This window comes from Erythrolamprus reginae, chromosome 1 (assembly GCF_031021105.1).
Source record: "Erythrolamprus reginae isolate rEryReg1 chromosome 1, rEryReg1.hap1, whole genome shotgun sequence".
In the NCBI taxonomy this organism is placed as follows: domain Eukaryota; kingdom Metazoa; phylum Chordata; class Lepidosauria; order Squamata; family Dipsadidae; genus Erythrolamprus; species Erythrolamprus reginae.
The window spans coordinates 312,767,057-312,791,730 of NC_091950.1; the positions used below are offsets into that span (position 1 = coordinate 312,767,057).

The window sequence follows — 24,674 nt, forward strand, 5'->3', positions numbered from 1 at the left end:
TACCCTTAATTTATTTTAAGTAACATGCAGAAATATCAGTCATCATACTAAAAAAAAAATCCTACCAGCCCAGATCTTTGGATCACTTCAGATCCATTTACTGTTCTCCCTGTAATTTAATTCATTGTAAAGGGAATTATCTGCCCTGTGAAAGACAGTCTCCCTGGGGACAAATTTAAAACCCCCCTGCATCAAACACCTAAGGGTTTCTTATGAACAAAGCCTTAAGAATGTAAGGTTAGCTTTTTCATTTAGATACAAATCACAGGAATCCATCCCTTTCAGCTCCTATCATCAAACACTTGAGTCCTTGAGACAATTGCTACACTTTTGGGGGGGGAAAGGGGAAAAACGCAATGGCATTAGAAGTATCCAATACTGTAAACTAATCACATAAGCCTTTTTCTCAAACTGCCTAAAGTTACACTGTGCTTTTGTAGCCTAAGAATGTTTCTTTTCAGTTTTCTCCATCTCTTTCCAAGGCAGTTTTCTGCTTTCAGATCTCCCACAACTATTGCAAATATTCCTAAGAACTCCATATTCCTTGCCAATTAGACACATGATTCCCTTTGCCATCAGGTTTGCCAAAATTCTCTGTATCCAAGTTGTATAAGCCAAAGTGCATAATAATTCTTCAAGCCACGTTGTGATACAAATACAGTGGTACCTCTACCTAAGAACACCTCTACTTAAGAACTTTTCTAGATAAGAGCAGGGTGTTCAAGATTTTTTTGCCTCTTCTTAAGAACCATTTTCTTAAGCCTGGAAAAATATCCCAGGAAATTTGAGAGCGTCATGAAGGCCCGGCCAGTTTCTTGCCATTCCCCCTGGGTTTCTCTCTCTGGCACAATGTATGGGAGGCAGCCTTGTGCCGCGGGTGTATGGGAGGTGCCTACTCTTCCTCGCTGCCTCAGAGTCCCTCTTTTTTTTTTAAAGTCTTAAAGTTTTGGATTTTTTTGATTCCCCTCACTTCACCTTATTCCTTTGGCAGGGACTGTCCTCCTTCTCTTCTTCCTCCTCCTCCTCCCACCCAAATTCCCAGCTTTTATTTCTTTCCTAATGGGTTTGCACGCATTATTTGCTTTTACATTGATTCCTATGGGAAAAATTGCTTCTACTTACAAACTTCTCTACTTAAGAACCTGGTCACCGAACGAATTAAGTTCTTAAGTAGAGGTACCACTGTACTATATCATTTTTGCTTTTCTGCTCATAAGATACACCAGTTAATTAACACTATAAAATTCATAAAATAAAAATCCAGTGGAAAGAAAAGAGACAGGCATTTTTAAAGGCAAATCTATTTGTGTTTATATAAACTTCTGAGATCACAATCCAGTATAAACCTTTGGGAGGATTACTGTTGGAGGAGGTGAAGAAAAGGAACAAAAGAATCAGGGAATAAAGACAGAAAAAATGAGAGACAGAATTGCTTTGAGGAGTGATCAAACTTTAAGTGGCATTTAAGAATTACATGGATAATCTTGTTTTGAATAGTTGCTAACACATACAGTGTGATGGGGTGGAAAATGGTATGTGTTTAATCGCTGATATTAGCATTCTGAGAAATTCTGAGTCACAATTTCAGTGGAATTTAACTTTTGTCATTCAAATTCTCAAGTATCATCATTTTGAGAGTACTATAGGCAAAGCAGCCTGAGGAACTGAAAATTCCTCCCACCAGTTGAGCAAAGCTTTGATTTCCAAGGTCAGATTTTGCCTATTTGTACTTTTGCATAGATAGGTAACAGGCTTGTCCAGTGTCAAAACGAAATGGGCCATTGCACCTCATCCTGTTGCAAAAGATTTAACAGGGCTACATTTCTGGAAGTTGAATGCAAGTTCAGGTTCCCTCTCATGTTAAACTTAAATCACACTGGCTTCATAGATGCATTTTGCCTTTCCTTCTTAATAGAATAGAATAGAATAGAATAGAATAGAATAGAATAGAATAGAATAATTTATTGGCCAAATGTGATCGGCCATACAAGGAAATTTTTTTTGGTGCATATGCTCTCAATGTACATAAAACAAAAGATATGTTCATCAAGAATCATAAGGTTCAATACTTAATGACAGTCCATGTTCAAATAATCAATCAAATCATATTAAGAACCAGTCAATATAAATTGTAAGGATACAAGCAACAAAGTTACAGTCATATAGTCATTTGTGGGAGGAGATGGGTGATGGGAATGATCAGAAGACTAATAGTAATAGTAAATAGAGGAGTATTTTTATGACAGACACCCCCTTCTTCTAACCCATAATATGATATTCTTGGGAAATCTCCCTCCTAAGTATGAAGCAGCTCCATCACTTCTTAGGTTCAAAGCCCAAGGCCTGGTCAGCAAGTGATGGGAACTGGAATGGAAGATAATCTCCAAAATCATAATCTATCATGATCACCAACTCATTGCATATGAAGAAAGGTTAGACAAATAAATGAACACTGCCATATTACTGGTAGTACAGTTACTGCCAACCTGCCTTCCATTGAAGACCTGTATAATGCACGAGTTAAAAAGAGGGGAGTGAAAATATTTACTGACCCCTCCCTCACATCCTGGACATAAATTGTTTCAACTCCTACCCTCAAAACAAGGCTATAAAGCATGCGCACCAAGACAACTAGACACAAGAACACTTTTTTCTCAAATGCCATCTCTCTGCTAAACAAATAATTCCCTCACCACTGTCAAACTATTCACTAAGTTTGCATTACTATTGCTATTAGTCTTCTCGTTCCTATCACTCATCTCCTCCAACTTATAACTGCATGGCTGTAACTTGTTGCTTGTATCCTTACAATTTATATTAATATTGATTGTTACCTGATTGCTTATGTGTACTCTATGACAATCATTAAGTGTTGTACAACGTGATGCTTGACAAATATATATTTTCTTTTATGTACACTGTACCAAAGACAAATTCCTTGTGTGTCTAATCACATTTGACCAATAAACAATTCTATCCTATCCTATCCTATCCTATCCTATCCTAACCTATCCTATCCTATCCTATCCTATCCTATCCTATCCTATCCTATTCTATTCCACCAAAATAAGACCCTGTTTTTTTGAATCCTGAAATAATTGCTTGGACCTATTGCCATGCACTCAAAAGCCTGATTGGGCTTATTATCAGGGGATGTCTTATTTTGGGGAAAACAGGGTAGATATTGGTTATACACTGCCACCCATCACTGAGGAAGAAGAAACTTAGGAAAGTAAGAAGAGTAGACTTCTAATAAATTAAATCTCTATTCATCCCAATATGACCCTTCTTCTGTTCTGTCTCAGGCAGAGGAACTCTGTCAATCGGTGGTTAAGATGTTAGGACAGGTTGGAGAACTTCAAACTAAACTCTCCTCAGTCATGGTAGTTCTCTGGCTAACTTTGGGTCAGTCACTCTCTTAGCATAGCATACCTCACAAAGTTGTGGCTGTGGCAAAGGAAAGGAATCATTCTTAGATATAAGCCTGCAATAAAACCTTAAAACCAAAAATTCAGTCATCATTCATAGGTTTGCCTTTTAACTTTGCTTGGGTAGGGAGTAATAGTCTATATAGTTACACATTTCTGGACTTCTAGGGAGGAGATAGTATTCGGAAGCATATGTTTTTGCTTTCTTATTAAAGGCAAGAACGTTTCTATACTTACCAGAGTCATCACTGTTCCAGAAAGTTCTCTGATCAGGTTGAGTCAACAAATCATCTTTGCCATAGAGTTCTTTTATCTATAAACCAGAAAGAAGAAAAAAATAAATTATTGTAGAGTATTGTGGCTTGAAAACATTAGAAACCCTTTTTTTTAATGAAAAATAAGGAAGTCTTTTAGAGAAAAAAACAAAACATAGGAAGAAATAAGACCTGCATGAAATATAAACCTAATCAACCAGCATGGGAGAATTCTCCCCTACATTTCCTTCTTTAATTTGCAGCATTAGAAAAAATCTTGTTTCAATCTTACCAGTCAGGCTGTTTCCACATGTCTAACTGGTGTCCCTTTGGCAAATTAAAATTCTCTCTTTCTGGATTAAGAGAGAAATTAGATCAGTGATGGCGAACCTATGGCACGAGTGCCACAGGTGGCACGAGGAGCCATATTTGCTGGCATGCAAGCTGTTGCTCTAGCTCAGCTCCAACGTGCATGTGTGTGCTGGCCAGCAGATTTTTGGCTCATATAGACACTCTGGGAGGGCATTTTTGGCTTCTAGAGAGCCTCTGGGGGGATGGGGGAGGGCGTTTTTACCTTCCCTCAGCTCCAGGGAAGCCTTTGGAGCCTGGGGAGGGTGAAACACGAGCCTACTGGGCCCACCAGAATTTGGAAGACAGGCTGTTTCCGGCCCCCAGAGGGTCTCCAGGAAGCTGTTTCGCCCTCCCAAGGCATTGAATTATGGATATGGGCACTCGCTCCTGCACAATAGCACACGCCCACGCTTTTTTGGCACGCAAGGGAAAAAAGGTTCGCCATCACTGAGTTAGATTATCTCCACCCTCTTTCCTTCCATACAGCGTGGACTAACAACAACAACAACAATAACAGAGTTGGAAGGGACCTTGGAGGTCTTCTAGTCCAACCCCCTGCCTGGACAAGAAACCCTGCATTACTTCAGGCAAATAGTCATCCAACATCTTCTTAAAAACTTCCAGTATTGGAGTGTTCACAACTTCTGGAGGCAAGCTGTTCCACTGACTAATTGTTCTAACTGTCAGGAAATTTCTTCTTAGTTCTAACTTACTTCTCTCCTTGATTAGTTTCCACCCATTGCTTCTTGTTCTACCCTCAGGTGCTTTGGAGAATAGTTTGACTCCTTCTTCTTTGTGGCAACCCCTGAGATATTGGAACATTGCTATCATGTCTTCCCCAGTCCTTCTTTTCGTTAGACTTAACATACCCAGTTCCTGCAACCATTTACAATGACACTGTAATAAACAAAGATAGTGGAGATCTATATTTAATTTCTTCTAGCATTCAAGCTAATCGCCAGAGTTGGAAGGTTGAATCCTGGTATCCCAAAGGGGGAATCCATGTTGTAGGAAAATCCAATTATACATTATGTAGGAATTCCTCTGATACAGTATTGCCCAGTTTTCTAGCTGGGGATGATACACCACCCAAAGGGCAACAGATTGAAAAGGCTATTTTAATAAATATGATGTTTATCAATACTAATGTAAAGTATGCAACCTGGAAAAATGTCACATCCTCCTAGTGGATATTAGTACTAGCCACAATCCTATGAGTGAATCCGTAATCAAATTAAAGCTCCCAGCAACTTTTTTGTTCAAGACATTCTTATGTGATGTTGCAGATAGTTGACTAAGCTGAAAGAAGAACATACTTCCTGCATATACTAAGAATGGATTTTTGAATCTTGTGTACTTCAGTGAACTATACTGGGCCCTCTTGTATGAGTAATGGTAGGATTACCTTATGAATGGTGAGATGTATCCAGCATTTTATTTTGCTTTGATGATAGTGGTATTTTTAGATATAACAGAACCCAAACTTAGTTCCTAGTTATTACTTGATTCATCCCTTCCCCTCCTCCCCCCCTCCCATCTCATCTCAATGCAGTTCTTGACAACTAAAAAAATACACACAAGAAGCCATACGCTGAAACATAGATATCAGAGGGTTGTTGTTAATGGCGAGTATTCTGAGCAGAGCCTGGTTACAAGCAGTGTGTCACAAGAGTTTGTTCTGGGTCCTATTCTTTTTAATATGTTTGTGAGTGACATAGGGGAAGGTTTAGTAGGGAAAGTTTGCCTATTTGCTGATGACTCTAAAGTGTGCAATAGGGATGATATTCCTGGAGGCATTTGTAATATGGTAAATGATTTAGCTTTACTAGATAAGTGGTCAAAGTAATGGAAACTGCAGTTTGATGTTTCCAAATGTAAAATAATGCGCTTGGGGAAAAGGAATCCCCAATCTGAGTATTGTATTGGCAGTTCTGTGTTAGCAAAAACTTCAGAAGAGAAGGATTTAGGGGTAGTGATTTCTGACAGTCTCAAAATGGGTGAACAGTGCAGTTAGGCAGTAGGAAAAGCAAGTAGGATGCTTGGCTGCATAGCTAGAGGTATAACAAGCAGGAAGAGGGAGATTGTGATCCCACTGTATAGAGCGCTGGTGAGACCACATTTGGAATACTGTGTTCAGTTCTGGAGACCTCACCTACAAAAAGATATTGATAAAATTGAATGGGTCCAAAGACGGGCTACAAAAATGGTGGAAGGTCTTAAGCATAAAACCTATCAGGAAAGACTTAATGAACTCAATCTGTATAGTCTGGAGGACAAAAGGGAAAGGGGGGACACGATCGAAACATTTTAATATGTTAAAGGGTTAAATAAGTTTCAGGAGAAAAGTGTTTTTAATAGGAAAGTGAACACAAGTACAAGGGGGCACAATCTGAGGTTAGTTGGGGGAAAGATCAGAAGCAACGTGAGAAAATATTATTTTATTGAAAGAGTGGTAGATGCTTGGAACAAACTTCCAGCAGACGTGGTCGGTAAATCCACAGTAACTGAATTTAAACATGCCTGGGATAGACATATATCCATCCCAAGATAAAATACAGGAAATAGTACAAGGCCATGAGGTCTTTTTCTGCCATCAATCTTCTATGTTTCTATACAATAATATAAAGCAAGACCAAAATACTGTAAAGTTCAAAGATAATCACGACACAATAACCATGGCATCTCATGAGCTAATTCATATATCAAAACATGTAGGGATGAGCGGCAGGTGGGGTGTGTGTGTAGCATACTGCCTACCTTAAACAGGCCCCTCATGTCTACATGACATCACCCCATTCACATGGCCAGAATGATCTAAGACAGCATCTCTGGCTGGTACGTGATCTCATCTAGATTGTCTTAACAGGATATTCTTGAGGATTGGTGGTGGTGGTGGAATTCACCAATGTTGCTTTCTTTTGCCTTTGGCTGCTTGGGAAACGGTATACAGTGTTCTCTCGATTTTCGCGGGTTCAAACTTTGCGAATAGCCTATACCACGGTTTTTCAAAAAATATTAATTAAAAATACTTCGCGGTTTTCCCCCTATACCACGGTTTTTCCCACCCAATGACGTCCTATGTCATCACCAAACTAATAATTTTTGCAAATAAATAACAACAACAAAATTATTGTTAATAAATAATTATGTTTATAAATATCAGGATCACTAAGTGTCTTATTCAATGGTGAGTACCAGTAATAATGGTGAGTAAATGGTTGTTAAGGGAATGGGAAATGGTAATTTAGGGGTTTAAAGTATTAAGGGAAGGCTTGTGATACTGTCCATAGCCAAAAATGGTGTATTTACTTCCGCATCTCTACTTCACGGAAATTCGACTTTCGCGGGCGGTCTCGGAACGCATCCCCCGCGGAAATAGAGGGAACACTGTATAAGCAATAAACTCTGTGAAGGCAGTCAGACATCTTTGCATCCTGCCATGATTTGTCTCTAATGCCATCAAAAACGCATATATCAAACTCTACCAACTTGGCCCAAACACCTGGGGAAAGCCAGATGTTCATGACCTTCCAGAGAGCAAAGACTTTTTGGGCCATCTGGAATTTTAGGAGTAAGTCTGTCTTATAGCTTAGGCACCACAACAAAGAAGGCTCATCTCCTGGATCACACCAGATGACATTGTTTTACAGAAGAGACTTGAATCTCACACGTTCAGAAACCACTGAAGACAGGTTCCACAAGTACACCATGCAGGGCTCTAAAGATGATAGCCAGCTTCTTGAATTACAGCTGGAATCATATTGGAAACCAATGCAGTTCATGCAACTCTAGCATAATATGGGCACACCAACAGTATAATTGTAGATGTAATCTGCACCTGCTAAAGCCCTCCAATGTTTTTCAAGGCATCATGTAAAACTTATTGCAATACAGTAATCCATTCAGGAAGTGACTAGTGCATTAGGGACTGTAAACAGAACGCAGAAACCCGATCCAATACAGGAGACCAGATCATATATCAGTGATGGGCAACCTTTTGAGCTTGGTGTGTCAAAATTCGCCAAAAAACCAAGCATAACTCGGGTGGTGTGTCACCTTGAGAAAAAAAGTTTGGACAAACCCCCCCTCTTTTCCTCCCTTTTGCCTATTTCTCTCTCTCCCTCTTTCTTTCCCCTTCTCTCTCCATCCCTCTTTCTTTCTTCCTCTCTTTTTTGCTCTTTCTCCCTCCTTTCCTCTTTCTCTTTCTTGCTTTCTCTCTCTCTCTCTCTTTCTGTCTCTCTTGCTATCTCTCTTTTATTCTTTCTCACTCTCTCTCTTGCTTTCCTTCTCTTTCTCTTTTGCTTTCTTTCTCTCTCTCTCTCTTGCTTTCTTTCTCTCTTTCTTTCTCTCTTTCTTTCTCTCTTCCTTGCTTTCTTTCTCTCTCTTTCTTTCTCTCTCTCTCTCTCTTGCTTTCTTTTTCTTTCTCTCTCTCTTTTCCTCCCTTTCTCTATTTCTTGCTTTCTTTCTCTCCCTTGCTTTCTCTTTCTTGCTTTCTCTCTCTTACTTTCCTTCTCTCTTTTTCTCTCTCTTTCTTGCTTTCTTTCTCTTTCTTTCTCTCTCTGTTCCTCTCTTTCTTGCTTTCTCTCTCTCTTGCTTTCTCTCTTTTTGTCTCTTACTTTCCTTCTCTCTTTCTCTTTTTCTCTCTCTTGCTTTCTTTCTCTTTCTCTCTCTCTCTCCCTCTCTCTCACACACACACACTCTTTCTTTCTCTCTCTCTCTCTCCCTTGCTTTCTCTCTCTCTCTCTTGCCTTCTCTCTCTCTTTCTCTCTTATTCTCTCCTCCTTTTTCTCTCTCTCTTTCTCTCTCGTGCACCACGGCAGCAACAGAGAGAGAAAGAGAGAGGGAGAGTGGAGAGAGAGTGGAGGGCGGCTTGCCGGTCCGTGGCCCCCTGGATCAGCGTCCCTGCATGGCCCCAGCGCAGACTCCGCCATCGCCTTCGCCTCCGCCTAAGAGGCAGCAGCCACATTCACCCCTTTGCCCTCCCAGGTGTCCATGGAGCTCAGCGCCTGGCCACGCGCCGCCTCCGCCTCCCGGTACCACGCCAGACATCTACCTGAGGAACGGGTGGTTGGGCGCCACGAAGGGCGACGCTTGAAGGCCACCATGGTGCCGTTGTTGTCATCACGGCGCAAAGCCAGGCAGTCCCGGATCGCTCGCTTCTCCGGCCAGCAAGCCGGCTGCCAGGGAAAGTGGCACGATTTTTAAACGCGCGCTTTTCAAATGCGGCGCTTTCCTGGGCAGCCGACTTTGCTGGCCGGAGAAGGGAGCGATTCAGGACTGCGTGGCTTTGCGCCACTTCAAAAATTTCTGCCGGGGGAGGGGGTTCCTAATGGCTGCGCAGGCACACAATGGCCGGCGCCCTCCCACCGGGCCCCAAAAGCTCACGTGCCATCACCGCCAGGGAAGCTCCAGCCGGGCCGGGCTCCTATTCTCGCTCTTCGCACGTCCTTTTTTCTTTTTTTTGGTGCTCGGAAATCAACAACGCGGATCCTTTAAGAACCTGCGCTTGCGCTCTGCCGGCTTTTTCCTTCCCGGGCTGGGGGGGGGGAGGCGAAGGAGGCGTGGGCTTCTCCAAGCAGCAATGAAGGTGAAACAGGAGGGAGGGGTGAGAGTGAGGAGGCTTTTTTTTTTTTGGCTCGTGTCGCGTGCGTTTGGCGCATTCTCTCCGAAAGTTTCTCCAGCGGCCGCGTATCACTAAAAATGGCTACGCGTGTCAGTGCTGACACGCGTGTCATAGGTTCGCCATCACTGTCATATATCAACAGTTTAGTGGAGCAGAAATGTATTTAATGATGGATGGAATATATTCAATTTTAGGAAGCCCCAAATCCCACAATGATTCAATCTTGCTAGAATTGAGATATAGTTCATTCTTCATTATCTAGATCAGTGATGGCAAACCTAGATTGGTGATGGTGAGCCATATCTGCAGACACGTGAGCCATAGCCCTAGCTCAGCTCCAATGTGCATGTGTGTCCAAGCCAGTTGATTTTTAGCTTGCATAGAGGCTCTTGGGGGATGTTTTTGGCTCCCAGGGAGCATCCTGAGGGCTGGGGTAGGGTATTTTTACCCTCCGCCAACTCCAGAGAAGTCTTTGGAGCCTGGGGAGGGTGAAACACAAGCCTACTGGGCCCACCAGAAGTTGGGAAACAGTCAGTTTCCAGCCTCCAGAGAGCCTGCAGAGGGGTGGGAAAAGCTGTTTTTGCCCTCCCCAAGCATTGAATTATGGGTGTGGGCAGTCACGCATGTACGATAGCACACACGCACACTCTTTCACCACCCGAGAAAAAAAAGGTTCGCCATCACTGATCTAGATCTTCACCAGCCCCAGGTACTGGGAAAGAACCTTGATGGCATACTTATGCAGCCCAGGCCAAAGATGATACCTTACCCTGTGCCAGTTAAAGATCTCACCCAACAGCTCCATGTAGATGTTAATTAGGAATGGGGAGAGAGTTTAGCTCTTGGATATTGTACACTTCTCTAGGGCAAGACTTCTCCCACTTCCTCCAGGGACCTTTGAAAATGTTAACCTAACATCCTATGAACATATTTATCCAAAGAGGGAAGATTTGAAAAGAGAAAAAAATATCCAGGATTGTTGGATCAAAACATGTCTTCTTGAAGAGCAATTGGACTACTGCCTCTTTCAAAACAGAGGGAATGTATCTTTTCTCTTCAGTTTTTGTCATTTAAAAAACATTTGCTCCAGAATTCCTGTATGCTTTTTTGATGCCTCCCAAAGATATGCTCAATTATTTTTAATGTGGACATAAAAAATAGAGGTAGAGATAGAGATACAATGTTTAGATTAGGTTAAATTAGTCTGGATGATTGGATGATTGAGGGTTTTCTTCTATGTGATTGTCTGGTACACTTAAGCTCTGGCAGATTATAGCTAAAGCTGGTCAGATACTTTAAAGTGCTAGCCAGACTGGTTGATCAGAATTCCAAAACTCTGTGCAGTCTATTATGTTATGATACATTGCAAACAGAACCTCCAATTTTCTAGGTTCATTCTCCTTTAACCAACAGAAATACAATAGAAATACAAGCTGGGACATGATCTACCCAATTGATTCTTATTTATGGACTGAGACTCCAATGATTAGTGTGGTAATAGAATTCATTCCTTAGTGGAATTTTTTTATGAATTCATTACCACGATTGGTACATTAGGATACTGTACAAGAAAGTACAGAATAGTAGAGTCTTTTAACTTACAAGTGGCTTTTGTTTTGGAAATTTCCTTGAAGCAATTTTCAAAAGTTGCCAAGTGTTTTATTTCACAAAATCAGATAACAATAGTCATAAAAGCAGCTAATCAGAAGCTTCACAATTAAAGACTCCATCAGCAAATCCCATAAATAATTACTGTACGTAGAATCTTCCCTTCTTCTACCAGAAGAAAAATCTATTAAGAAAATGAATATCTGAACCTTTTCCATGGAAAGTCAGCTTAAAAATGTTATTAAAAAAAACAACACCTCAAAGCATCATGGCAGCAGCCCAGTCATGCAAAAGCCAGTTGCTTTGAACAAATGGCTTATTGGAATAACATGACCATTATCAGGCAATGAAATGCCATTGGAAGCCTTCAGCCTGGCCCTTAGCTGAGTCTTGATTATGATAACCAAGAAAGTTTTTGTGGCAGAAAAAGAATAACACTTATTGTTTCTCAGAATTTGCTTAAAAGAACATGTAAAATCAGGTGTTTTCCATCCTCCTGCATGTAAAATCAGGTGTTTTCCATCCTGCTGCATGATGATCAAAGCAACTTAAAAGGGGAACTGGAAATTAAGCCCAAGAACTTTGGAGCTCTATACTTCAGCTTGCATGATTAAGGTGAGTTAGTATAGTACTGGTTGGGCAATTAAAAAGACAGTGGGGAAATCTTTGGAAATGTCTTAAGTTAAGATGCCTTATACTAGGCCTAGCAGATAGCAGATAGCATTAATTGGAGATACAGCAAGTAGGTACTATACTTCTCACCCCAAATTCGACTAATATTTTTCATTTGCATATGTACAAAGATGTATTTCAGCTACACAGCTAATCTGCATGATGGTAATTGTTCTTTTCCGGGTCCGAGTCTATGGAGAGGGGCGGCATACAAATCTAATAAATAAATGAATGAATGAATGAATGAATGAATGAATAACAATTGAAAAATAATGGAAATCTAATAATATACCCCAATGCTGTTCTCATTGTGGACAAGCAATGTTATATCAAATGCAGAAAAGCAATAAGGGATAACAGTAAAATCTTTATCTTCTGGGCCTCCATTCAGATGCAATGGACAATGCTTAAAATTGAAAGACTATTGTCCAAAACTTCAGCTATCATTGGCCACAGTGAGTTGTCTTGCAATAAGCTGACTACAGTGAATTGTCCTGCAATGAGTTGCCCATGATGAGATGCTGACCCCCACTGACCATGGTGAATTGTCCCATTCTGGCTCAGTGAAAAGTTTTGTTACAGAATTCTGCAGAATGTGATCCTTTCTCCGTGCTGTATTATATTAAATAACATAAAACTTCAAAAAGTAATAATCTGAACATTTCATTTGAAAATATTAGCAAGTGTGCTGGTCTAGTTTTTATGAATTTCTCTTTTATTAAAATCTCAGTGAACAAATGCCTGAAAAATGTAATGGACAGGATGGGGGACTTATAAATTGAAGTTCTGTCCAAATCAAATAGAAGTAGAGAGTCAGACATACATTCCATTTGAAAAAGTCTTCTGTCTCCTTGGAAATGTGTCTCTTGATATACTTGAAAGTGCGCATTATAGACTAAGAACAGGGTAATTTAGATGTAATAAATACATTGTTTAAAAAGCTGAAAATATCCTTATTGTCATAGAGCTATATATCAAGCTATATCTGCCATATTTTGGGGGATAACGGTAAGTCTGGTCTGGCTACCTAAAGTCAGTCTCATTGCTAGCAATAGATGACCTGTTTATGTTTACATTTGCTTAATCCAAATTATTGTTCTCTACTTTTCCACTTGGAAACAAGTAACAATCACATTTATATCAGTAAAATTTGATGCAGGATGATTCTGTGCAACGTATCCAATTCAAAACTGGGCTTATAAATGGCTGGGCTCAAGTCACTGTTTGTTTATATAATAAACAACTGACCCACCATGTCTCCAGTTAATGCAACAGATTTATAGACTCCCGTTAATGTGTCATTTGTTCTGCTATTTACTACTTGCAGAATAGAGGAGGAGCAGCTGAGTACTGTAGAGTTGTATGTTGTTAATCAGACTCTCACATAATTTTATCCTACCAGTTGCCAAGCTGCCCCCCTTTGCCCTTCTTTATGAAATAACTCTTGTACTCTACAGTTCAGACAGATAAATATTATCCTCAATAACTTGTCACTCCATTATTAAGCCATGAAGGCATATACTTATAATTTAAAATTAAACCTCAGAATCCACACCTTGTTCCCACAGCTCATTCTTCGGTTCTCAATTGCTCCAACTATGCAAATCAAGAAAATAAAAAGTCATTTTTATTTCCCCCAAATTTTGTGTTACCCCCCCTTTTTTTTCATTTAAATTCAACAGTTATTTAAATGGTATTATATCCAGGATTGATTGCTACAATGACTTGAATAGTACAATGATTTGATAATAAGCAAAAAACTGAGGCTGAATCCTAGAGCTACAGAGTCTCACAAGCTGGTATCAAGATCTCCTCCTTATTTGGGTCTAGTATCAAGGTTTTAATTCAGACTCAGATGATTGTTTATCATCTAAATTATGAATGGCAAGATCTGCTTTCTCTGTTTTCATTACAAAATCCCCCAAAATGATAAGCCCATTTTTACATGCTTCTGTATACAGAGTCCACTTTCTTCTGGCAAGCATGGGCTTTAGACTTGAGATAGTTTCAGTTGTAGGTTTAATCTGAATATTTTAAGGATTTATTTAAAAAAATATTTAAACTTCATCTGGGCTATTTGAAAAAGAGCAATAGTAATGTTTAAGATAAAGGGGGAAGAACATTTTTAAACTACAGGTAGGACTCACTTAACCATAGTAGTTGTGACTGTAACTTCCACTTCTTAGCAATGTGATTGCAAAGTGCAATAACACACAATCACATTGCTTAATGACAACTATCCTGGGGGTCCCTATTGCTGTTGTGGGTCATTAAGTGAGGACCTCACATGGCTGGGGCTTGCAATGTCCTGCCAGCTTCCAACAAGTGAAGTCAATGGGGAAGACTTGGCAGAAAATAGCAAGCCCCAGTCATGACAAGCCTTCCCTTAGGCAGCTGACCAGCAAGCTGGTGGGCAGGTGAGTGCCATTTAGTCTAGATAAGCAGGGGGTGGATGCTATGGATGAATGCAAGCATGACTGTGGAGGAGGATGCTGTAGCAAGGCCCAATTGCAGGTGGGATAGAGGCTGTGGCCCAGTTCAAGTGCAGCTGCAAGGGTAATGTGAGATGGCACAAGGATGGGCATGTGTGCATATGTGCGTTGTGGAGTGTGGGCAGAGGGTGCTCGTACTGAGTATGAGATCTTATGGCAGGATTCCTCAGGAGAAAAAGGATTGACCTGCAGCCTTGCCTGTTGGCTTCTTCATTGACTTTGCTTGTGGGAAGCCACCAGTGAAGGCTGAGAGTGGTGATCGCACAACCATGGGACACGGGGAACATCATAAGTACTTGACTCAAGATCACACAACCGCAGAGGGGCTGTGGCAGTCACAACTTCATGACTGGTTATAAGTACCACTCCTTCGTTAGGAGTGGTTATAAGTACCACTCCTGCCATTAGTATCTGTGATTAGTGCACATATGGGATACAAACATACATGTATGAAGGTTTTTGTAAACAAGTACAATAATAATGATAATGATAATAACAACAACAACAACAACAACAACAACAGAGTTGGAAGGGAATTTGGAGGTCTTCTATTCCAATCCCCTGCTTAGGCAGAAATAATAATAATAATAATAATATTATTATTATTATTATTATTATTATTATTATTATTATTATTATTATTTATTAGATTTGTATGCTGCCCCTCTCCGAAGACTCTACACCACTTCAGACAAATGGTTATCCAACATCTTCTTAAAAACTTCCAGTGTTGCAGCATTCACAACTTCTGGAGGCAAGCCGTTCCACAGATTAATTGTTCTAACTATCAGGAAATTTCTTCTTAGTTCTAAGTTGCTTCTTCCTTTGTTTAGTTTCCACCCATTGCTTCTTGTCCTGCCCTCAGGTGCTTTGGTGAATAGCTTCACTCCCTCTTCATTGCGGCAAACCCTGAGATATTGGAACACTTCTATCACTGTCTCCTAGTTCTTCTTTTCATTAAACCTACCCAGTTCCTGCAACCGTTCTTCATATGTTTTAGCCTTAAGTCCCCTAGTCATCTTTGTTGTTCTTCTCTGCACTTTTTCTAGTGTCTCAATATCCTTTTTACATTGTGGCGACCAAAACTGAATTCAGTATTCCAAGTGTGGCCTTACCAAGGCCTTATAAAATGTATTAACACTTAACACAAAAGCTCGTGATCTTTCTGGCAATTATTCTCTGTTTCAGGCAGTTTTCAGCTTATTTTGCAATATGATGGGATCAGAGACTGAGATGAATTCCAGCTGAGAGGATGGAACAGGGAATTCTGCTCTTAAGATTTACCTGAGAGCAGAAATCATTCACTGGGGAAGGCTGCCATAGAGGAAGCAGTACCAGATTACATTCTATGTCCAAACAAAACACTGTATACATATATTTCTTCCCCATTATACCTCTCCGGAGGCAAAGACTTGATCACTCTTGATTCTGTTGAAATCACATTAGCACAATGTTTATATCAACTGTCAGTCTAGTTGTTGAAAAGGGAGCATTTAGGAAATAACTTGAAACTGTGACTGCAAAACTGCATTTGCCATTTCAGAGTGTTGGTCTGCCAAGTTAAACGATGACTTAGAGGCTTTTGCCAAATCAGATAAACATAACACTTTGGACGCCAGCTGCTATTGGACTAAACAGTGAAGTACACTGAAAATGGCAAATTCTAATTGCTTCTCCAATAGCATGCTAACTTTTCAGATGAAATAGCTACACTCTGCAGCTGAGCAAATGAGCTAAAATGTAACCCATTTTCTAGGGCAGACAGGAAAAGGAAGAAAGAAAATCACAAATGTGTAAACTTAATAGAGCTGCCAGATTTTTTAGTGCTTGGAGACAACTATCTGTATCCTAAGTCACAGTATCTGTTTCATAAATTTGCCAAACCTAACCAAAATTATCCTCATGCTTTTCTCAAGAAAAACTCAGATGCCAAATTTCATTGATTCATTTATTTACTTATTTTCCCCTGTATACTCTTTTAGGACAAAATGGAATTATCAGCAGACAGTGGAACCTGTATCAATTCCGAATCCCAATTGTTCATCCTTCAGGAGTAATTTCAGATCAGAAACTCTAAAATGTAGAGAATCAAATGGTGATGGCGTAATTTGCCATCAATTTTGGGAGAGGAGGGAAGAGGTTGGGTAAACCTTTGAAATAATGGTTTTAAAACACACTAACCCTAACTCTAACCTAACAACAGCCTACAAAAGCGACTTCTGCCAACTAACATGATAGAAACATAGAAACATAGAAGACTGACGGCAGAAAAAGACCTCATGGTCCATCTAGTCTGCCCTTATACTATTTTTGTATTTTATCTTAGGATGGATCTATGTTTATCGCAGGCATGTTTAAATTCAGTTACTGTGGATTTACCAACCACGTCTGCTGGAAGTTTGTTCCAAGGATCGACTACTCTTTCAGTAAAATAATAGTTTCTCATGTTGCTTTTGATCTTTCCCCCATCTAACTTCAGATTGTGTCCCCTTGTTCTTGTGTTCACTTTCCTATTAAAAACACTTCCCTCCTGAACCTTATTTAACCCTTTGACATATTTAAATGTTTCGATCATGTCCCCTCTTTTCCTTCTGTCCTCCAGACTATACAGATTGAGTTCATTAAGTCTTTCCTGATATGTTTTATGCTTAAGACCTTCCACCATTCTTGTAGCCTGTCTTTGGACCCGTTCAATTTTGCCAATACTGTATCTTTTTGTAGGTGAGGTCTCCAGAACTGAACACAGTATTCCAATGTGGTCTCACCAGCGCTCTATATAGCGGGATCACAATCTCCCTCTTCCTGCTTGTTATACCTCTAGCTATGCATCCAAGCATCCTACTTGCTCTTCATACCGCCCGACCACACTGCTCACCCATTTTGAGACTGTCAGAAATCACTACCCCAAAATCCTTCTCTTTTGAAGTTTTTGCTAACACAGAACTGCCAATACAATACTAAGATTGAGGATTCCTTTTCCCCAAGTGCATTATTTTACATTTGGAAACATTAAACTGCAGTTTCCATTGCTTTGACCATTTATCTAGTAAAGCTAAATCATTTACCATATTACAGACGCCTCCAGGAATATCAATCCAAATTATGTTATGTCATTTAAAAAAAAAAGACTCGGAGCCTACTTTCTTGTAACTGTGTACATGATTCAGATATTAAAAACATGCTTCTGCAGCAGTTCATAAAATAACTTTTGAATCTGGAGAAAAATTTGGAGCTGATTATTGATTTTTTTTAAAAAAAAATCTGAAACAGTAAAATCAGAAGTTTGTCTTTCTCTTTTCAATATAAGCATATATACATATAATAGCAAACACTACTAGAATTTTGCTAATCACACTCAGTTAATTTGGGCTGAGAAAATCTTCCTGAAGGGCTTAGGAATTCCCATGCTAATCTAAGAGTTGTGTAACCTGTTGTTAGAGGAGGAAAACATCGCCCATATTAAATTAAATGAAAACTGGTCTTCAGACTTGTTTTGTTAGCTCTTTCAAAGCTAGGTGACTCACAGTAGACTCTATTATATAATAATGCATAATTTCCTTTGTTTTGAAATACGCCAAAACAAAGTGCAAAATTAAGTATAACTTCATTGACGAAGTTTATGTAAAGTTAGAAATCAAATGGATAAACGAAATCAGGTAATATTTCTTAGCTTGGTCAAAAACTCTTGATGGAATATGAACCAATATTTCCCTACTCACTTACAACTCACTTCCCGACTCACAACTGGCTGTTTTGTCTTCCAGAATTCTGTGCAACGTGTCTGTCTATCTGTCTATTCCCTCCAAATCAATCCCATGCTCCCATGCCAGAATTTTAAGACTAAACTAACAAAAATCAAGATAATGTAGCAGGTGTCTAGAAGACTAAAATGGCTCAGGAATTGATATCATAGGTAGGACCAGTGCAACACTGACCTGATGTTTTCTCTTATATCTTCATTCGAAATGAACATCCTGTTTAGGACACAAAGTCCTAAGAGCAAATGATATAAATTTAGTGTACTAATCTTACTAAGATTCAGATGCAGCAGTGAAAATTCAGATATTTGACCCAAAACAGAACATTCCTAGTATACCTTGGTTACTGCTCAGAGACCCCTGAAAAGTGCATAGGCCCGTGGCTATCTGCAGGAAGTCACAAGCCTTTGTGGTCTGGCATTCAGGTATTGTCAAGAACTACCTTCTCCAGTCAACCTGTCAGGCCTGTGTATCCTGGGAGAAGTTGCCTGTGATCACTCACTTCCCCAAAGATGACTCATAAGTACTGCTTTTCAGAGACAATGCCTATGTTATGGAATATCTTCTCTTTGGAAATCATGTTGATATTATTACTGCTATGGCCCATCATACCGATAGCCAGATGTTTAGACAGGATGTGGCATTTTTACCTATCTATCAAGTCCTTCCCAAAGACCTGAGATAGGCATATGTTGATGTTTGATGGTGTTATAGATATTGTCACAGGATGCAAGCTGTTCCAAGTAAAGCTGATTTCTGCAATTGACTGATGATGAATTTGTCAATGCCGATGATGTTCAAATCATCCTCCAATTGTTTTGGGATCGCACCTGTTACTATTGGTACTCTGAACCGGCTCTGTAACGTCACCAACAGTTTGCTACCGATTCTATAGAACCAGTGCAAACCGGGAGGAACCCACCTTTTGGAATGGTGAAAAGGCAGAACTTTCATTTCACATATGCCTCCTCTTAGAAGGGTAATAGAAACATAGAAACATAGAAGATTGATGGCAGAAAAAGACCTCATGGTCCATCTAGTATGCCCTTATACTATTTCCTGTATTTTATCTTAAGATGGATAGAATGTTTATCCCAGGCATGTTTAAATTCAGTTACTGTGGATTTACCAACCACGTCTGCTGGAAGTTTGTTCCAAACATCTACTACTCTTTCAGTAAAATAATATTTTCTCATGTTGCTTCTGATCTGTACCCCAACTCACCTCAAATTGTGCACCCGTGTTCTTGTGTTCACTTTCCTATTAAAAATACTTCCCTCTTGAACCTTATTTAACCCTTTAACATATTTAAAAGTTTTGATCATGTCTTCCCTTCCCTTTCCCTTCTGACTCCTTTTCCCCAAGTGTATTATTTTACATTTGGAAACATTAAACTGCAGTTTCCATTGCTTTGACCATTTATCTAGTAAAGCTAAATCATTTACCATATTACAGACGCCTCCAGGAATATCAGCAAAAAAATCCCCCCCTCCATTTTTTTCCAAAAAAAGATGGCGGCATCCACAGACCGATACAACAGAACCGGCTCTGTAACATCACCAGCAGTTTGCTATAGAACCAGTGCAAACCACCTTTTGGAATGGTGAAAAGGCAGAACTTGCATTTCACATCTGCCTCCTCTTAGAAGGGTCATGGGAAACTAACTGGTCATTATCACTGTATACTTTCCTGGAAGAAAGAGGAAGCTGCAGCTTACAACAGAAAAAGAAAGCCTATAAAACAGGGATATCAAATCCATGTCATCACGGCGTCATCACACGACATATCAGGACTCCACCCCCCTTTGCTAAACCAGATGTGGGCATGGCCAGTGCATGACACATCTGGCCCACAGCCCTGCTCTAAAGTATTTGAGACCCAGTTTGTTATACAGTAATCATTAGACATCCAGCTAGAAAACTGAGAAGCTATGAGTTGTAATCCTTAGACAGAAAGTCAGCTGGGTGACATTGGCTCTCTTGCTCTCTCTCAGCCTGAGGAAGAAGACTGTTTCTGAAAATGACAAGCTGACAAACTGTTTCTGAAGATGTTTCCAAGATAATTCCAGGATCATGTCCAGGCTGTCCGCAGTAGCCAAGATTGACTCAAAGGCATACTTACTGTATACAAATAAGTTTAGCTGATTTCAATAAATTCAAGTATCCAAGGCCAGGGTACATCCAAAGAACGATCATTAATGGCCCCAGTCCCTTACTATCCAATTTTTGTACTTGAGCCAACAGCATAAATTTGTTGCTAAAAAAGCAAATGCTATTTCTGGCTGCACTAATAGGAACATAAAATCCAGTTCACAAATTATAATAATATTACTTTTATTTATTGTTTGTCCTGGTCAGATCCCACTTACAATACTGACTCCAGTTCTGGGCCCCAGTTTTAAAAATGGAATGACAAATTGGAGCAAGTTGATGGCTGTCGAGAGGGTGAGAGATCTGGAAATCAAACCATTTGAGGAACAATCAAAGGATCTGGTTGTTTAACAGAAGACATGAAACACCTGAAGAGTTGCCGCATCGGAAGAGCGTCTGTAGTCCCAAAGGGCAAAACCAAAAACAATATATTCAAACTACTAGGAAGTGATTTATGCTATACATTAAAACATTAATCTCAACCTATGGGTCGCGACCCCTTTGGGCAGAGGTTTTCAAACTTGGCAAGTTTAAGACTTGTGGACTTTAACTCCCAGAATTCTCTAGCTAGCATAGCTGGCTGGAGGACTCTGGGAGTTGAAGTCCACAAGTCTTAAACTTGCCAAGTTTGAAAACCTCTGCCTTTGGGGAGGGGGGGGGTCAAATGACCCTTTCCCAGGGTTTGCCTACAATATACATATTGCCAATGGTCTTACAAACTTCTCTATCCATCTCCAGGTTTACCCACATGCAGGGCACCAGAGAGCCAGACGACGGTTGGAAGCTGACCAAGGAGAGATTCAACCTAGAAATAAGGAAGAACTTCCTCATGGTCATAGCGATCAACCAGTGGAATGGCCTGCCAGCAGAGGCTGTGAACTCCCCAACTTTGGACATTTTCAAGAGGAGATTGGACTGTAATTTGGCTGGGGTGCTGTAGGATTTACTGCTTATGCAGGGGGTTGGACTTGATGACCTGCAAGGTCCCTTTCAACTCTAATAAATAAATAAATATTCCCAAAGAGGTCAAATTAATTTGGATTCCCATTATCCCTGTTTTGTGAAAGACTTATTATCTGATGCAGAAAAGATTTATCCATTTCTTTTGCAGTGCATAATAAGCTCCTCCTACAATTGCATCATGTTGACATCTCTCCCCTTTTATTTTTACTAAAAACACATTCAAGAAACCGCCGTGCTCCAGTTCCTGAAATTCTGTGCAAATATATATTTTTTTCTTTATATAAAATGAAACATTCTCACACTTTCCGTTGATTCTATTCATTCTGAATAGATTGGAATTTTCCAGGGCTATTTGCCAGCCGTGACTATCATTCTATCCTGTTTGAATGACATATCTTGGGCATCTCTGAAAGATTCAAAAATTTATCCCAGAACTACCAATGGATTCTAGCTAGACCAATATTAGGCTTACACATTACACTCAAATTTTTTTGTGACATGGCCACTGGTGCAATCAGATAATTTCAAGTTCTGGATTTAAGGTGCACAAGCTCCTTTCTAATTTCCAATGGAAATGTGTATTACTCCATACCATTCCAATAGTCCTAAACCAGGTAAGCTTTGGAGACTTGCAAGTTCTTCCTTGAGGCCCCAGAAATATATAATCACTTGTTTTCTGGCAAATTCACTATATCAGTTTCACTATTAATAATGTTATAGTGATTCTACTCTTGATTTTATGAATGCCCAGACCAGCATGAATTCAAGAACAAATTGAATAGTTCCATTTTCATCCTGAAGATGAATATCAGAACAATGCTGCTGGATCAGACCAAAGGCTACTTATTTCAATATTTTGTTTGTCACAGTGACAAACCATATTCCTTTGGGGAGTTGTAAACATAATTAAAATTATATCTCTCTTTAACCATTAATTCCTTGGAACTGATATTTGGAAGCTCGAGGCCTCATGAGCTACATTAAATCTTCGAAAATATGAATATTGATACCTCCCTATCCCCTTGGATTACCCCAATCAACTTTGAAGTCATCCAAGTTGGAAGGCTAATTGTCTACAACTTCTTGGAATGGAGTAATGCTACCTAGGCCCTATGACATATGATTAAAATTTCTTGGAGAATGAATCTCAGATGCCACAAAATCTGAATGTAAATTATTCTTCTGACAATACATTGCACCAAATAATATTTTAGTTAATCATGCTTGTATGAATAACTTACAGTTGGCCTAGTTTTAATATACAGTTCATATATTAGTTACGTTGCTTTATTGACTACAACTGCTGTCTTAAATACAAACACATTTAGACAAAACAACTACCCACATTACTGTAAATTATGTATGTGTGTATATATATATATATATATATATATGTATGTGTATATATATATATATATATATATATATATGTGTGTGTGTGTGTGTGTGTGTGTGTGTGTGTGTGTGTGTGTGTGTGTGTTTTCGTAGATTTTCACGGGTATATGCATGTAGATTGTTCTGAGTTCGGGTTTTGCCCCGTGTAATATTTTGAATGTCTATGCGACGTTTCGGTGAAATCACATTCACCAACATCAGGCTGAAGTTGTAAGCTTCGTGCTGCTGTAAATATAGTATACTATATACTATATTTACTATATAACTATATTTACAGCAGCACGAAGCTTACAACTTCAGCCTGATGATGGTGAATGTGATTTCATTGAAACGTCGCACAGACATTCAAAATATTACAAGGGGCAAAACCTGAACTCAGAACAATCTACATACATATACCCGTGAAAATCTACGAAAACATATATATATATATAATTTTCAAATTCAGTCAAACACATGACACACACATACACACACACATATATATGTAGATTGTTCTGAGTTCAGGTTTTGCCCCGTGTAATATTTTCTACGAAAACACACACACACACATACACACATAAATATATATGGAGAGGGGAAGGAATTAATTTGCTTTAAATTTCCATGTTCCCATTAAAACCACAGGCAAAGCTTTAAACCAGATCACAGTGTTTACTTTTTTTTATTAAACAATACTGTTGGCTCCCCTGGCTCTTAACATTTCTCTAGAATCTCCGGCAGAATCTTTCACATGAACTGCAAAGGAGACCTTTCACACAATACAAACAGAAAGGTGTTACACTGATTGGATCAAGAGATGGTAAGATATGGGGAAGCCGAAAGAACATGTTCTTCTACCTGGCATTGTCTTCAATGCAGAGTCAACATAGACAATAAAGACTGGACTGAGGATTTCGTGAGAAGCTCAACTGCTTTTAAAAGATCTACCTCACTCTTGCATCAGTGAGCTGCGGCTCCATTCCCATCCCCGTAAGTTTGCAATGTAGTCACGTTCTGACTACAGCATGTAGAATTCAAGCCTTTCTGAAGAAATATCTGTTTCAGAAGCTCTTTGGGGGATTTTTGAGCAAGGGCTCTTTCCGCCCTTGTTCCCATGTTATGAAATGCACCAGGTATATTAGGCCTTTTCCTCATTCATGCTGCCTTTCAAAGAGAACCAATGCCGTTTCTCTTTTGCCAGCCTTTAATTGCAAATTATTTTAGCACTGGGGTTTTTTAAAAATATTTTTATTGATTTAAAATACATATATACACATTTACAAAAATATAAGATAAATAATCGAACCATAAATTGAAACAAGACGAAACTAACACGTACAAACAAAAAATAATCCTAGTTAATACAGTTAATTACTTATTTAAGTACACTAAACAATAATAACAATAACAGTAAACAGATAACATAATATATATTATTTAAATTTAAATTCTCTTGTGAGGGGGAAGTTATACGTCATCTTCTAATTTCAAATTATCTTCTGGTGAAGTATGCCATCGGTATCCACTATTTTTTCCTTTTGGTTATCCATATATTTTTAATTATTTTTATTTTCTTAACCGCCTTCATACATTCTTATTTAATTTATTTAAATTCATACAGATTTTTCCTAAAAGTTACTGTATATAGATCTTTTGTAATTTGTTATATCAAAAAAGAGGGGAAAGGTATTACTATTGTTGTATTTCAATTTAAGTTTTCGTTTCTTCTCTTGAACCAATCATAAAAGTACTTCCAAGTTTTATAGTGGTCAGAGTCTTCTTTATTTTTTAATTTGAGCGTTAATGCATCCGATTCTGCACAGTCTAATATTTTTTTTAATATCAAGGCATCGTCAGGAGGTTTTGGTTGTTTCCAATGTTGGGCTATTGCCATCCTAGTTGCAGTCAATATATGTATTAATAAATAATATTTATTTTTATCTATTTTTTTTCTATTTTTCTGGTTTTTAGTATGTATTTGAGAGCCCTTAGTTGCAC

General features: G+C 39.1%; 1 protein-coding gene across 1 annotated transcript in view; it reads right to left on the reverse strand.

Annotated features, from left to right (window-relative positions):
- The window catches only part of SGK1 (serum/glucocorticoid regulated kinase 1), a 107,758-nt gene that overhangs the window by 29,050 nt on the left and 54,034 nt on the right, over positions 1 to 24,674 (reverse strand). Inside the window, exon 3 of the mRNA XM_070733555.1 lies at positions 3,666 to 3,741. Within this exon, the coding sequence (XP_070589656.1) occupies positions 3,666 to 3,741 (76 nt within the window). The remainder of the gene's footprint in view (positions 1 to 3,665; positions 3,742 to 24,674) is intronic.